Here is a 17051-nt window from a genome sequence, read left to right as displayed (position 1 = left end):
CACAAGTCTGATAAATTATTAGAGTTACAGCTTGTCCTAACTGCACGCGAGCGTCCGACTGTCGCGCCACACTGCGTGGCATCGGATGCGCTCTGTCCACACTGAACGCGTTATCGGCCCCACGTTCTACCACGTTCTTTTGATTGACAGCTGAGACTCGCCTTTTAAAAGGCTGATTTATGGTTCTGCGTTACACCAACGCAGACCCTACGGCACAGGTCAGGTGTCAAACTGAATCCCAGAAGGGCCGGTGTCCTGCATGTTTTAGATGTTTCACTGCTTTAACACACCTGATTCTAATTAATCATCGTCACCAGCTTGTCATCAAAGTCTGGATAGTTCTGTTGATGACACAGTCACTTGTATCATGGTGCAATGAAGCAGGGAAACATCTAAAACCTGCAGGGACACCGGCCCTCGAGGACTGGAGTCCGACACCCCTGCCTTACGGCGTAGGGTACGCGGCGCACTCACCGAACGGTGCGCGTCGCCGCGTACCCTACGCCGTAGGCTACGCCGTCGATTTTACGCGGAACCATAAATCAGCCTTTATTCACCGCTTCTGAAAGAAACTCCTAAAATTACTCCTAAAAGAGTAAAGGGACAAGTAAAAGATGGGTGATTACTTGTAATCTTCCTACGTTTGTACTTTCTAAACAGAAAACATGCTTATTATTCAGTGGAATAAGTGGGGAAAAAAACGAACGGTGACGCAATCAAACAGCGAACAGCGTGGAGTGACCGGCGTGTTCGTGGTGTTAAATGCAGCAAACACGTCAGCATGTCAGATCATTACTGGGATGTGGGGAAAAAGCAGAGGACACGACAAATCCGGCAGGATCCGGCACAAATTAAGCCCTAATAAGATTAAGATAAGATTCTTATTATATCTTATCAGAACCTTCCAGCTCCCTGGCGATCTCCCTCCAGCAGCTGCCACTTTATTGAGGTTCTTGTATTGAAATGACTTTTTCCTACAGCGCTTTCAACTTTTTTTTTCAACTTTCAACCGGCTTTCAACGCGAGCAACAGGAAGAAAATAGAAGCAGAGCGTGCGACAAAAGTCCAGCTCAAAACGGCGCGCCACATCGCGCCGCGTCGCTCGCAACCAGTGTAGACAGTGCAATAAAAAATAAAGCAATGGAACTGTTTTTGACACTGACGCTCGCTCGCGTCGCATGCAGTGTGGACACGGTGTAAGGGTTGTTTTTATGTGAGTATGAATCTAAAAGCTGTGAGTGAATAGTCTTATGAATACAACACTAATTTCTACGACTACGAGTCCTCACTGTGAACACGAATTCAAGTTTGTGGTACGAGTCGAAAAACTGTTGAAATGACGTCACAGGCAGGTCATAGGGGAAAGCAATCGAACCCCAAATGATGCGCCGAAATTGTACTGTTTTAAATAATATACAGTTTATGGACGTGAAGACATCCTGCTTTAGCTTACAAGCTAACAACATGCCAGTTAGTGCTTGCATTAGCTACTAGCATTAAAAGTTGGCTTAAATTAGCTAATTAGCACTAATGAAGACAAAAACAAAACTAATTTGAAATATAATGTTGACCAAAATATGGCTTTTAATGATTTAACTTTATAAATTGTGCCAATTAGCGTATAGATCGGTCCATTTTGTATATTCATAATATATATAACGTTAATTGTATAAGTTCGGTTTCAATTCCTCTTTGCTGACTGTTCTTGGTCAGTGCAGTTATTTACAACAAAACATAAATATTACGACGTGTATATTTGTGTACGTTAGTCTCAAAACAGTACAATTTCATGAAATAAATAACTAAATAAAAATAAATAAATGTTGGATGGGTTATTTACTTTAACTGTGATGGTGCTTCCCCTGCGTTAGCGTTAGCGGTGTCCATGACTGCACTGTTACCAGCCATCCTCGGCTTCGACGCATCATTCGGGGTTTGATTGCATTCCCCTATGACGTAATTTTCGACTTGTACCACAAACTTGAATTTGTGTTCACATTGAAGACTCATAGTCGTAGAAATTAGAGTTATATTCATAAGACTTTGCACTCACAGCTTTTAGATTCATACTCACGAAAAAAGTCCTAACCCTAATAATTTATCAGACTCGTTTGTGACAGCAGAATTTGGGGTACAACTTTTTTATTTACATACAAATGTTTATCATTACGAATACGAATAGTTATAACATGGACACATCTTTTTGAAAGCTATCTTACTCCATACGCTGGACCGTTACACAGAGCCCCACGCACAAATGCTGATGCTGAGCTGTGCGTCACAATGGATATGTGGCGACAGCGATGTGGAAGAACTGACTCCGCTTGAAGACAGCAGTCCAGAGTCGGAGCTCACGTCCAGAGGCGATCCAGGCTGCCGCAGGAACCGTCTCTCAGGTTTCCTGTCATGCCACCCATTAAGTCGTCCATCATGTCACACCTTTGCTGATGCCACGCTATTTCAAATATGACTCACAATGAGCCCTTGACATCATTCCACTTTGACGCTCTTGGACAAGAAAATTGTTTTAAATGGCCGGTATCTGCTGGTGATGACGTTCTGAGGGCGGTTACCTTGTGGCGCTTTTCCACTAGAACCTACTCAGCCCGACTCGACTCAGTTTGGTTCTTTCCCACTAGGGGTCTAACGTGCTGAGTAGATACTTTTCTGTAACTATTCTGCCGAGGTTCTAAGTGGCTGGGCCGGCTGTATCTGACATCATCACACTACAGGCCACTGTTTGGTCGGGGGGTTGGAGTCAGACGTCTGAGTCAGGAGGAGGAAATCAGAGAAAGAGACTCTGACGGATTCTTGTTCATTTTATTCAACAGGCAATGGCAGCAAAAGTCTGTTTCATGATCCAACTCTGAGGTGCAGATGTTCATAAACCTGGTGCTGAGGAGAGAATTAAAAAGGGATCTAGACGGCGATAAGGAACGACCAGATCTACCAGGAGCTCTGTCCCTTCATAGCTGCTCACGACTCCAGCTGACTTTTCAGCAGCGCAGAGACAAACTAACAAAAAAATTAAAAAGCGTTGCCGCTTGAAGCTTCTCTAACTCTCATTTTTTAACTTGATATGGAACACCAGCCACAGATGCAGCAGCACATCTATCATCTCCTCCAGGTTCTACATCTTTAGTGTTGTTGTCTTCTTCCTTTAGATACACAATCAAATACGTCACAGCAGCTTCACTCCAACCTCCTACTTCTGCTCCAGGTGATGAATTGTAGTGGAAAAGAAACTTGGCCGAGTTGAGTCGAGCCGAGCGGAGATGAGCAGAGCTGAGTAGGTACTGGTGGAAAAGATCCATTGGCTTCTACACCTACAGGACTTTAGTGACATCTAGTGGTGAAGTAGCATATTGCAACCAACTGAATCTCAGATCACGCTTGATGTTGGGAGGCTCACTAGGGTTGCTGCAGGAAACGCTATCACACCAAAGGGGAAACTGTGGATCCAGTGACGGGTCTGACTGCTCTGAGCTACGGCAGGAGCAGCATAATGGACTGGGCAGGAGGACTTAGAATGGCTCTGTACTTTACATGCTTCAAATGACAGAGCATTTTATCATTAGTCTGGTGTATGAAAGAAATGTAAATACTGTTTTTTGTGTCTTTTCTGTCAAAATTTTCTTAACTGCTGTTTACATGGCTTTGCTAAAATGTGACTTTTGAAAAACACTGACCAGGGGTTCTTGGGTTTTAACCAGACTGACAATTTTGACTGAATCCTCTTCCTCCTCCAGGACGTCGTCAGGAATGGGTGGCAGAGTGGGCTGGAAGTCTCTCTGAGCCACAGAGTCATGGACGTGCAGGAGACTCTGCAAAGGAAAAAAACCGTGAGGATGATCTGCATTTATAAAACTACAGTAGGATTCCATGGATTCACTGAATGACATCCTCACATTTTTACAACAACTTCATTAATCTAAAAACTAAACTAAAATCTAACTCAAACACTCAGTTAGTTCAATAATGTCCTGGAACCTCCTCACATATCTCGCTCACAAAACAAATTAACTTTTAAAAAACGACTTAAGGCTCACTGTCAGGGATGGTTGTTTGAGGACCCAGACGCAGGAGAGCGGGAGGCAGGAGTTCCAAAAACAGGGTTTATTTAACACAAAAAAAAAACCAAAAGCGCTGCTTAGCAGGATCAAGACTTGGACTAGGATCATGAACGAAAAAACTGACGAGGAGAACATGGAGGGAGCAAACAGGACGGACAAGGGGATAACGAGACACAGAATCAGAATCAGAATCAGAATCAGAAAGGGGGTTTATTGCCAAGTTTTCACACGAGGAATTTGTTATGGGGATTGGTGCAACACAATACAAATATAAAAACAAATATATAAGAGATAAAATAAAATCGAATGAAATGTATACACAATAAAAAGTATAGACAGTAAAATAAAATGTAGACCGGAAATGTACAAAATGAGGTTTTAAAGTGCCGGGTGAGTCTGTACAAAAGTGACTTAGGAACTTAGGATAGGTAGAAGGTATAGACAGGTGCAAACAATCAGGGCAGATGGAAAACAGGCGGGGCAAAACAGAAAACACAAACTGGGGGAAATGTCAAACCCTGACACTCACCTAATGCTGTAGACCATATGACTGGGAATGTATTATTGATATTGAAATTAGTAGAATTATTATAATGATAGCAGTGGCTGAAAATAAATGACTAATGTATGGTATTATTAGTATTATTATAGTGTATTAGTATAATTATAGTGTTATTAATATATTATAATATTATGCATATATAACTGAGAAGTAAAAGAAGAAGAAGTAAAAATGTATTAAATCCTAACCCCTACACTATATTTCATTATAATCAATATTCATTTAATTTCTATACAAAAAACAAAAGACATCCATATATACACATATAACACACACACACACACACACACACACACACACACACACACATATATATAACGTATATATATATGTATATATATATATATATATATATATTGTATACATGTATACATATACATACACACACAAATACATACATACACATGCCCTTTTTGGATATGGCATACATACATATACATACATAAACATACACAAATGTTATATGAATATCAATAATAACAAATCCTTATTCTAAGTGTAGTTATGCTAGGAATGTATGACTGTATGTATTTATGTCTTAGATGTTATCATTTATGTAATATTGTATATACTTTATGGACCCTAAGAAGATTAGTGGTCGCCAAGGCGGCAGCTAATGGGGATCCATCCAATAAACAATTAATCGTACAAGTGTAAAAAGAGCAGCTCACAACGTCCCAGGCTGGTTAGATCTGAGTAGAAAGGGTAGACGGGGATAACCAGGCCTGGACGTGAATAGGAGGTCACTTCTTTAAACTGATCCGGTAAGATTGGCTTGCTCTTCTCCTCCCCATTCAGCAACTTACTCCAAAGGCAGGACGTTTTTATTGGTCACAATCCTTCACTTCCAACATGCCAACAGTGACTTAGGGTTCAACGGCTGCCAGTCCGCGGGCCACCTGAAAGTTCCCACACCACTAACACCGCCCGCCTGAGATGAGCCATGACTCGCTGTCAATTCAGAAACACTTCATAAAGTTCACTTTCTGTTCACTTTGGCTGCACGTAAACGTCTGTTGTGTTTGCCGAAAGAGGAACATTCAGGATAAGCGTCCACCTCTTAGTGAAGCAATGCATTTAAAAAAGGGCGGCACTGAAGGGGGTTTTATGTAGCAAAAGGGAAGGAGGATGAGGGAAACATCTGCTCATCGGCTTCACTTTTACAATCAGCCAATCCATCTGTCAGTCAGTCTACTTGTTATCCTCATGTCCATCAACAGCTTCTCCGTCCAGAAACTGCCAACGTGTGAGCAATGCGTCTCTGGCTACTTTCAAAGGCTGGTTTCCGGAAAAGCAAACATTCATTTACAGAATATTCTACCCAGCATCTGTCTTAAGTATGTGTGAGCTCCTGCGCGGCAGCCAAGAACAAACGGGTCATTAGAGCTGTGCAAACAAACTGCTAGTTGTCGGCTGGCCCCGGCTCCTCGGGACGAGCCACAACTCCAGCGGTTGATTGGAAAACCGCGGCCCGTGTGCCGCGCAGGCGCGTGTGCGTCTGAGAAACCAGTGGCTCGTGAGTGCAACAATAATAAACTGAAGTCTGAAGTACATTCAGCTTCGGGGCGATCGTGGTTGAGAGATGTCAGCGCCCCTCGGAGAGCAGAATGATACGGAAGAGTATTAGGGCCATGCAGGAGAAAAAATATTTGAGAAGGGAAGATTTTTTTTTATTGTGCACTTCGAGAAAAAAGTCGAAATGTTGAGATTAATGTTGAAATACAATTTGGTGAATAAAGTGGAAATGTCTCCTCTGGTCCATCAAATCCAGTTAGCAGGGTGACTAACAGCTATGCAGCAGCAGCCGTAACTAACTAACTAACTTACATTCTTGGTACCCTTAACGTTCCACTCCAAGGATGTAAGTTAGTTAGTTAGCTACGGCTGCTGCTGCAGAGCTGTCAGTCGCTCTGCTAACTGGATTTGATGGACCAGAGGAAAAAAAAACCTTAATCTCGACATTAATCTCGACATTTCGACTTTTTTCTCGAAATTGTAGGAGAGCAACTGACAGCTATGCAGCAGCAGCCGTAACTAACGTACATCCTTGGATTGTCTATAGGCCTTACGAGGAATTTTGTAAAGACAGTAACATGCGCTATTTGTTATAGTCTCAGAAGGTTGACTTTATTCTCGAAAATGTTTTTTGTTTTTTTCAACATTTCGACTTTTTTCTCGAAATTTTACTTCAACATCCATCCATCCATTTTCCGCCGCTTATCCGTTCCCGGGTCGCGGGGGCAGCAGCCTCAGCAAAGATGCCCAGACTTCCCTCACCCCAGACACTTCCTCCAGCTCTTCCTCCAGCTCTTCCTCCAGCTCTTCCTCCATCTCTTCCTCCAGCTCTTCCTCCAGCTCTTCCTCCATCTCTTCCTCCAGTTCTTCCTCCATCTCTTCCTCCATCTCTTCCTCCAGCTCTTCCTCCATCTTTTCCTCCAGCTCTTCCTCCAGCTCTTCCTCCAGCTCTTCCTCCAGCTCTTCCTCCAGCTCTTCCGAGGGGAGTCCGAGGCGTTCCCAGGTCAGCCGAGAGACATAGTCTGTCCAGCGTGTCCTGGGTCTTCCCCGGGGTCTCCTCCCGGTGGGACATGCCTGGAACTCCTCCCTAGGGAGGAGGGACATGCCTGGAACACCTCTCTAGGGAGGAGGGACATGCCTGGAACACCTCCCTAGGGAGGAGGGACATGCCTGGAACACCCCCCTAGGGAGGAGGGACATGCCTGGAACTCCTCACTAGGGAGGAGGGACATGTCTGGAACTCCTCCCTAGGGAGGAGGGACATGCCTGGAACACCTCCCTAGGGAGGAGGGACATGCCTGGAACACCCCCCTAGGGAGGAGGGACATGCCTGGAACTCCTCCCTAGGGAGGAGGGACATGCCTGGAACTCCTCCCTAGGGAGGAGGGACATGCCTGGAACACCTCCCTAGGGAGGAGGGACATGCCTGGAACTCCTCCCTAGGGAGGAGGGACATGCCTGGAACTCCTCCCTAGGGAGGAGGGACATGCCTGGAACACCTCCCTAGGGAGGAGGGACATGCCTGGAACACCTCCCTAGGGAGGAGGGACATGCCTGGAACTCCTCCCTAGGGAGGAGGGACATGCCTGGAACTCCTCCCTAGGGAGGAGGGACCTCCCTAGGGATGAGGGACATGCCTGGAACTCCTCTAACTAACTAACTAACTAACTAACTAACTAACTAACTAACTAACTAACTAACTAACTAACTAACTAACTAACTAACTAACTAACTAACTTATATCATTGGAGTGTAACGTTAAGGGTACCCAAGGATGTAAGTTAGTTACGGCTGCTAAGTGCATAGCTGTACTATGACTTTATTCTTGAAAAAAATCTTCCTCTAAAATATTATTTTCATTTTTCTCCTGCCTGGCCCTAATACTCTTCCGTAGAATGATGTAGTGAAATGAGCTTGGTGTAAAGTGAACCTGAAGGGTTTGGGGATACACCCAGAGGGAGCATCCTCACACAGACACTCATCTCTTAGTCTACAGACCTGGGGACAGCGAAGACAAATAGCTTTACTCATAGCTGCATTTGTCATAAGTGGATTTCTGCCTCGATGATCTCTAAAACATACTTTTGAATACATATTTGCACTTGCAATTATGTTGAAAATTATACTCAGATCAGCCACAACATCCAAACTGCTGACAGATGACTGGAAGGACGGATTGTTTTGATGATGTGCTGCAGCCAAACCTTCACACATACCCCTGGGCCACACCCTCCGTGGAAACAGCTCACGCATGACCACTATGTGCCATGTTACACAACAAAAACTGTAATCTAAAGAGAGAGAAAAAGTGCCAGAGGTAGTGAAATGCCTCCAGTGTACCCTGCTCCCATACCGGTAGAATATCCAGTGGATGAGCCAGAGCAAGGCCCCGTCCAAATTGGCCTCACCCCGCGGCCCGCGGGACCCCGAGGATCCAACAAGCAACAATAGGCGTCTTGTGGTGTGAGGGGGGCAGCTGGTTTTAATGTTGTGTCTGCTGGATGTGGTTCGGCACACTATTTCTAGCCGGGAGTTGGATGAGATTCACAGACGACTGAGAGAGCGACCGTTTAGCAGCCAGTTTCAGGCTGAGGGATGTTGTCTGGGCGACCGATTGAGTTCACCTGTACATCATATCGTCGTGTCGGGGGGTGGATTTCTGTCCAAACCTGCCACATGTTTCTGTTTTATTTCTTCACAGATACGAGAAAAATAAGTCTCTATTTTCTGTGTTTCGATACCAAGTTGGAAGTCTCTCTTGTTTTATTATTTATGTTTTTTATTTATATATGCAGGCTATTTGACTGGTTTCTGGTTGTTTCGTTCCCAAACGTTTATTCCAGCCCGAGCCTAGCTGTTTCTGATTCTGAGTCTTTTCTTTTACATATTCAGAAAGAAGTTGCATAAAAACAGTTGGAAGAACTGTGATTTGTCTGGAAGTGAACGAGGTTCAAATGTTCCCGTGTAAAGGACCGGATCAGTCCGTGCACCCGGGGAAACGGCTTCTTTCACACTTATGGAACATGTCACCTTGTCGAATAACCGGCCGTATAGAGGGAATGAGCATGACGTCACAGATGTGACTTCACAGCCGGTTACGCCCACTGAGTGTCAGAAAGACTGAGTGTCAGAAAGACTGAGTGGCAGAAAGACTGAGTGTCAGAAAGACTGAGTGGCAGCGTAAACTTTCAGTTTGAGCAACTGGAAAACATCTAAAATGGGAAAGAGCTGTTGTGGGATCGACTGTACTCATAGATTTAGCAAGAAATCGGAGTTATCGTTTTACAGACTGCTGGCAAATAAGCTTAAGAGAGACAAATGGATCGCTGCAATTCACAGAAACAACTGGATTCCAGACACCGAAACATGGATTTGTGGTTCCCATTTTGTATCAGGTAATGTTGGATTTTTGGGTAGCTAACGTTAAACGGTCAAATCATAAAGTTCAGTGTCCTCATCACTTTAATTTCACCAACAAATCCTGCCTTGAAGTCGGACCAAGCGTCAAGACTTTTGTACGCCTTCAAGCTTTGCTTCATGTATTTCCCCGGCGTAGAAATTAATTGGAGCTTAACAAGCGAATTTCGGGAGCAGGACCACGCCTCAACCACGCCTCCTCCAGCACCACGCCTCTTCCGGCAAACCTTCAAATACCAGCCTAACCCTCAGTTCATCTTCGCTCTCGTCTCTGCAGCACGTTCGCTCTCGTTCTTCGAACCAGAACCGCAAGCATGACAACACTACTACTCGTATCTCAGATCGTTACTCACCCGTTCAGGCATGGATCTCGTGTCATGGATCTCGTGTCATGGATCTCGTGTCGTGTCGGATGACGACTTGTTTGCAGGGGATCATCAGCAAACACCAGCTGATCAAGATCCGGAGGAGAAAAAACTTTCAGTCGTCGCCATGCCGGAAGCTCCGCAGGTGCGCAATCCACCGGTCCTGGCGTCGCCACGCTCCGGCAGGGTCCGACGGCCGGCATGGATCTCGTGTCGTTATCACCATCGGACAACGATCGGCTTGCACGGGATCACCAGCAAACACCAGCCGATCGAGATCCCGAGGAGAAAAAACTTTCAGCCGTCGCCGCGCCGCGAAGCGCCGCTCTCCCTGGCGGCCGTGGGGCCGGCCGAGCCCCGTCTCCTCAGCGGTCCGCGTCCGGTCCATCTCTCCTGAACATCCGGATCGTCGCCGCGGGGCCCCGACTCCTCTCCTGTGTCTCCTCGCTGTCAACCCGAGAGCGCAGGTTGCGCCGTCGGCTGCCGCTCTGGCGGCGGTTTATTCTTCCGCCGCGCACGTGTTTCTCTAACCCTTTTTTCTCTCTCTCTCTCTCTCAGCCACGCGCGGAGCCCGCGGTTAACCCGGCCCCACCCAGAAACGAGTGGTCCATCCCGTCCGGTCCATCTCTCCTGAACATCCGGTATTGCGGCAGCCCGCCATGGCGTCCTCCCTGTCTCCTGGCCCGCCTCCGTCATCGGCGGGAAGGGGACGCGCCGCGGATAATCCCTCGCCGTTGATCCAACAGCCCAGGCTGCGCAATCCGCCCGCGGTCTCGCCACGCCCGGCGGGGGCCCCGACGGCCCGCCTTCTGCAGGTGTTTCGGGCTGGACTGTCGCCACCCTCCATAGGGCCACCGCCTGTTCTTCTCAACCATCTCATGCCAGCCTGCCATGCCATCAGCCCCGCCGACACCTGCTCTCTTCCGGATGACGTCACCACGCCAACTCCGACGGCGCGCCGTGACGTCGACCCCCAGGTCTCGCACTCAGAAGATTTCCAGTGGCAAGCCGCGGTACTGCGCAAGAAAAAAAAAAAAAATCATCCCCGAAAGCTTTTCCCATAGACCGCAATAGTAAAAGAGAAGCGATCGTACAAACCGGATGTTGAGCATTACCTTTACTCACAAGGTCTTTTATTAACATTCTCGTTAAACATAATCTCCGAACAACGTTGCCTCATTGCAGGAACCTCAACTGCACATGAGCGGTCTTTCACCTTAAGCCGTCCGTGTGAAAACATAATTGATTCCATCGTTACACTGCCCACCTCCAGCAACTACAACAGCTAACTTCGGCCGGGGTTGCTAGCTCCCACCTCAGCCCACCCCCAGCAAGTACAACAGCTAACTTCGGCCGGGGTTGCTAGCACCGGGTTGCTAGCTCCCACCTCCAGCAAGTACAGCAGCGATCCGGCCGGGGTTGCTAGCACCGGGTTGCTAGCGCCCACCTCCAGCAAGTACAGCAGCGATCCAGCCGGGGTTGCTAGCACCGGGTTGCTAGCTCCCACCTCCAGCAAGTACAGCAGCGATCCGGCCGGGGTTGCTAGCACCGGGATGCTAGGCCCCCCCCCCATTCCACCCCCGGCACCTACAACAGCTAACTCAGCCGGGGTTATTAGCACCGGGATGCCAGAAACCCCCGCTATGCTCATTCAGCAGCCTCAACCGCCAGCGCTAGAAGGGGCTCTTGGCACCGGGTTGCCAGGATCCTCTGCTTCCCAGCTCCATCAGTCCCAACAGGTTACCTCGGTTGGGGGCCACCGGCATCGTGATGTCGGTACCCGGCATCCCTCCCACCGCATTTCAACCCAGTTTCCTTCCTCAACCCGTTCCGGCCCCGCAGGCAACTACTCATTTCACCCCGTCCACAGCTAATCCCACCGTCCGTCATCCCAACGCTTTCGCTTCCCGCCGTTCCCCAGTTCCGGCCAGTGCCTGGCCTCCCTCCCACCGCATTTCGGCCCGGTTTTCTTCCTCGACTCGTTCCGGCCCCGCGGGCAGCTGCTCGTTTCGCCCTGTCCGCGGCTGGTCCCGCCGCCCGTCATCCCAACGCTTTCGCTTCCTGCACTTCTCCAGTTCCGGCCAAACCTGCGCAAACAAACCTACAACAGTTAACTTCGGGGCCGGGGTAACTAGCACCGGGTTGCTTGCCCCCCCAGCCCACCCTCAGCACCTACAACAGCTAACTCAGCCAGGGCCGCTAGCACCGGGATGCTAGCACCCCCCTCAGCCCACCCGCGGCAACTACAACAGCTAACTCAGCGGTGTTACTAGCACCGGGATGCTAGCACACCCCGCCATGTTTCGGAGGAGGTAAACTCCTCAGCCGCCGCCGTGCCTGAAACACCGCTCTCCCGAGCCCGACAGCCGCCCAGAAACTTTTGTCTCTTCAGTCGTCCACATTCCACCCGGTTCATCCCTTCTGAACATCCGGCATCACTGCAGCTCACCGTCTTCCAGCCTTTCCAGCCCACCTCCGCCATCGGAGGGAAGAGGACGCGGACAATCCGGATCAGCCCATAGCCGTCGTCGCAGGGCGGATTTCCACCCACACCAGCAGTCTCCTCCCTCCCTCACCCAGGGTCCTTGGCACCGGGATGCCATTACAGCAGCTAGATCCGGCTGGGGTTTCTGGCACCGGGATGCCACTCCAGCAGCTAGATCTGGCTGGGGTTTCTGGCACCGGGATGCCACTGCCCCCCTCAGCCCACCTCCAGCACCTAATCCACCTCCAGCACCTACAACAGCTAACTTCAGCCGGGGTTACTGGCACCGGGATGCCACTGCCCCCCCTCAGCCCACCTCCACCAACTACAGCAGCTAGATCCGGCCGGGGTTTCTGGCACCGGGATGCCACTGCCCCCCTCAGCCCACCTCCAGCACCTAATCCACCTCCAGCACCTACAACAGCTAACTTCAGCCGGGGTTACTGGCACCGGGATGCCACTGCCCCCCCCCCCCCAGCCCACCTCCACCAACTACAGCCGCTAGATCCGGCCAGGGTTTCTGGCACCCTCTCTCATCGCCACCCGCTTCCGGGCTGGTGTACTTCAGCGTCCACTGGCGAGGTGCATACTACTTGCAGTCAGGCTCACCTTCGGCCGTAAGAGCAGCCCCTAACTTTTCGACACCTTCAGAGGCCCTCTGCTGGATCCTCTCCAACAACCACGGCATTCCTTCCTCGTCCATCTCTTGAATGATTCCTCATCGTTACCCCTCTCTCATCGCCACCCGCTTCTGGCCTGGTCACCCTGACTTCCGTTTTCTCCGAACTCGGGGTTCCATTGTCCGCTGAGAAAACGGCGGGCCCCTCCACCTACCTCGAATTCCTCGGTATCACTCTCGATACGGATCTGTTTCAGGCTTCTCTTCCAACCGAAAAGCTCAACCGAATCAGTCTTCTTATTTATCAGTCTTCTTATTTCCTCTTAGCCCCAGGCTGCACCAAACGCCAACTCCTCTCCCTCCTGGGCCACCTCAATTTTGCCATGCGCATTATTCCCCAAGGGCGGGCCTTCATCTCCCACTTGCCATCCATCGCTTCCGCTGTTCCATCTCTGTCTCCCATCTCCCCAGACAACTCGAGCCGTGCCGAGCTTCGTTGTGGCTCAACCTCCTTGCCACCTGGAAGGGGATCACTTTCTTCATGATGACCAACTGGCTCACCCCCACGACATCAATCCATACACTGATGCTGCTCCTTCAATCGGTTTTGGGGGCTTTTACGATGGCAGATGGTTCGCAGCAGGATGGCCCTCAGAGCGTGCAAACGAATACCACAACGTATCGACCGAACCATAGATCATCATCGTCATTGCCATCGTCATTGCCATAATCATTTGCATCGGCATCGTCATCGTCATCGCCTTCGTCATCGCCTTCGTCATCGCCTTCGTCATCGCCTTCGTCATCGCCATCATCTTCATCGCCATCATCTTCGCCATCATCATTGGCATCGTCATCGTTATCGCCATCTTCATCGTCATCGTTATCGCCTTCGTCATCGCCTTCGTCATCGCCATCATCATCGCCATCATCTTCGCCATCGTCATCGGCATCGTCATCGTTATCACCGTCTTCATCGTTATCGTCTTTGCCTTCGTCATCACCATCATCATCATCGTCATCACTATCATCATCGCCATCATCATTCATCGCCATCATCATCGTCATCTCTTCGCCATCATCTTCATATCGATAAGTATCGACATAATTAATAAAGGACGCTCCAACTCCACATCTATCATGCCGTTCATGCGCCGTCTAGTCTGGCACTCCACCATACATCAATTTATCCTCCATGCAGCGCATGTCCCCGGTCACTCCACCACCATCACCGACTCTCTTTCTCGTTTCTCATCCCCGAAGACCAATCGCCCCTGAATACTTCGAGACCCTGGCCAACTACTTGTCTTCCTGGAAAACACAGAGCACATCTTCGACAGATCCTTGAGTCCGAGTCAGGACAGTCGTCACCAGTTCTGGTTTCACCATCGCTTCCGCCATATACTCTCCTTATCTGGCATCTCCCCAACGCACTACTCCGGTCACTCCTTCGGATTGGAGCCGCCACTTCAGCCTCCCGCTACGTATCCCAGAGCACCTCATACAGCCCGTGGGTCGATGGTCCTCCCAACTATCATCGCTACATTCGCTCAGATCTTAGCGACCTCAGATCCGCTCAGTCTCATCTCCTTAAATAATCCACGGTTTTGGGGGTTCGTCGTTGCCCGGGCGCTGCGGCGGATTCCCTACCAGCTTCCCTACAACGCATCGACCGACCCATAGATCATCATCATCGTCATTGTCATCGTCATCGCCATCATCATCACCATCGTCATCGTCATCGTCATCATCTTCGTATCAATAAATCATTTAAACCTATCCTGTTGATGGCGTGGTCCTTGCTAGTGAAGTACATATAAATATCAGGAAACTGGATTCGTGGCCAAATATTAATGTCCATGGACCACTGGTTCTTGGTAACTGTACCAAATATTAATGTCCATGGACCACTGGTTCTTGGTAACTGTACCAAATATTAATGTCCATGGACCACTGGTTCTTGGTAACTGTACCAAATATTCATGTCCATGGACCACTGGTTTTTGGTAACTGTACCAAATATTCATGTCCATGGACCACTGGTTCTTGGTAACTGTACCAAATATTCATGTCCATGGACCACTGGTTCTTGGTAACTGTACCAAATATTAATGTTCATGGACCACTGGTTCTTGGGGTAACTGTACCAAATATTAATGTCCATGGATCACTGGTTCTTGGTAACTTTACCAAATATTAATGTCCATGGACCACTGGTTCTTGGTAACTGTATCAAATATTAATGTCCATGGACCACTGGTTCTTGGTAACTGTACCAAATATTAATGTCCATGGATCACTGGTTCTTGGTAACTGTACCAAATATTAATGTCCATGGACCACTGGTTCTTGGTAACTGTATCAAATATTAATGTCCATGGACCACTGGTTCTTGGTAACTGTACCAAATATTAATGTCCATGGATCACTGGTTCTTGGTAACTGTACCAAATATTAATGTCCATGGATCACTGGTTCTTGGGGTAACTGTACGGGTCACTGTCAAGTCCAAGTGACTTTAATTTAAGCTGATAATCAGCTGTTATCCCGTCTTCTCCACTAGTTGCAGCTGTTTTTGCCACTCAGTGAGAGTAAGGGGGCTGGTCCAGTGGGGAAGTGACGTCAATGCAGACTCTCTATACACTTGGTAAGTATCTTCCCTCAGCTTCTAGCAGATTCTGATCCGACTACCTGATCTGTCTGACTGCAAATCACGTGAGGACAGATCCGGCCCAAGGCATAAATGAACTAAGCGGCTGCTTAGGGCCCCGTGACCACTAGGGGGCCCCCAAGAGTTAAAAAAACAACATTATTTTACGTGTGAGTGATGATTCATACATTATAAAAGGTATGTTATTGTAGAAAAACACAATAATTAATATTATTACATAAACAATATTGTTAACAGACTAGACTTCAAATTATTGTTGCACATTGCTGTTGCAGTTTATTTAAAACCAGAAATAAAGTAGATAACGTGTTTACAGTAAATGTTTTATAAATGATCTATTAGATTATTTAGTTTTTTTTGTAGATGACACTCAGTATCACACTCAGTATCACACTTAGTACTATATCACTTTAAATATTAAGTGTAAATCAACCCCAGGCCGCTCTTGTAGCTGAATTTGCTCCAGTTCAGATTAAAAACCATAGATGGTAAAAACCTGCCAGGCTGACAGTAGGATGATGGAAACAACTCTGCTGCGACTGTGCAGCTCTCTGACCTTTGACCTGCTGCTTCTCTGTGTGGCCAGTAGGGGCAGTTGCTGACTTTGTAAAATATTAAAGAAAGATTTTTCTGCAAGTTTGTTAATCTGTTGTTCTGCTTCCATGGTCTTAATCACTGTGGATTACAATCTAACTACAACAAAAAGTTCTTACATCTAGTTTTACAAGTGTATTTGTAATGACAGGGAAGAACATGAAATAAGTTTATAGTGGGTGTGTGAATGATCAATAATCAGTATTATTGGCAGTAATAGAATGATCAATAATCAGTATTATTGGCAGTAATAGAATGATCAATAATCAGTATTATTGGCAGTAATAGAATGATCAATAATCAGTATTATTGGCAGTAATAGAATGATCAATAATCAGTATTATTGGCAGTAATAGAATGATCAATAATCAGTATTATTGGCAGTAATAGAGGCCTGGATCGGCCCTGCGTGAGGAGATTCTGTTCACCTTGAAGTGAGGCTTGGAAAACAGGGCGACCAGTTCTCCCACTTCCTCTCCCCAGCTTTGGTGCAGGAGTTCCTCTCCCAGCTGAAAGAAAAACAAATACACATGCAAGATGCATTTTATTTAACAGTTCAAAGTATACATTTGTATTATTGCCAATGTGAGGTTTGTTGTAGGCTATAGCCAAGAACCAGAAACCAGCAGAGAGACGGGCTCAGTCACGTTCAGCCATACAGTTAGATTAGTTATTTATCCCTATTTTAATCATTTTTAAATTAATAAAAATCATGTGATCATAGAGGGTCTTAGTGTCATGCAAATCCCA

The 17051-nt window shown here is 47.6% G+C and overlaps 1 protein-coding gene across 1 annotated transcript in view; it reads right to left on the bottom strand.

Annotated features, from left to right (window-relative positions):
* LOC133452265 (MAGUK p55 subfamily member 7-like) overlaps positions 1-17051 on the bottom strand; it is a 93157-nt gene that overhangs the window by 41458 nt on the left and 34648 nt on the right. The window contains exons 6-7 of the mRNA XM_061731487.1: positions 16730-16810; positions 3690-3824 (exon numbers count right to left, since the gene is read on the bottom strand). Coding sequence (XP_061587471.1) covers positions 3690-3824; positions 16730-16810 — 216 coding nt within the window. The remainder of the gene's footprint in view (positions 1-3689; positions 3825-16729; positions 16811-17051) is intronic.

The sequence above is a fragment of the Cololabis saira genome, chromosome 10 (assembly GCF_033807715.1).
Source record: "Cololabis saira isolate AMF1-May2022 chromosome 10, fColSai1.1, whole genome shotgun sequence".
Taxonomy (NCBI): domain Eukaryota; kingdom Metazoa; phylum Chordata; class Actinopteri; order Beloniformes; family Belonidae; genus Cololabis; species Cololabis saira.
The sequence above is the reverse complement of the archived record's forward strand: the minus strand, read 5'-3'. Positions and strand labels throughout refer to the sequence as shown.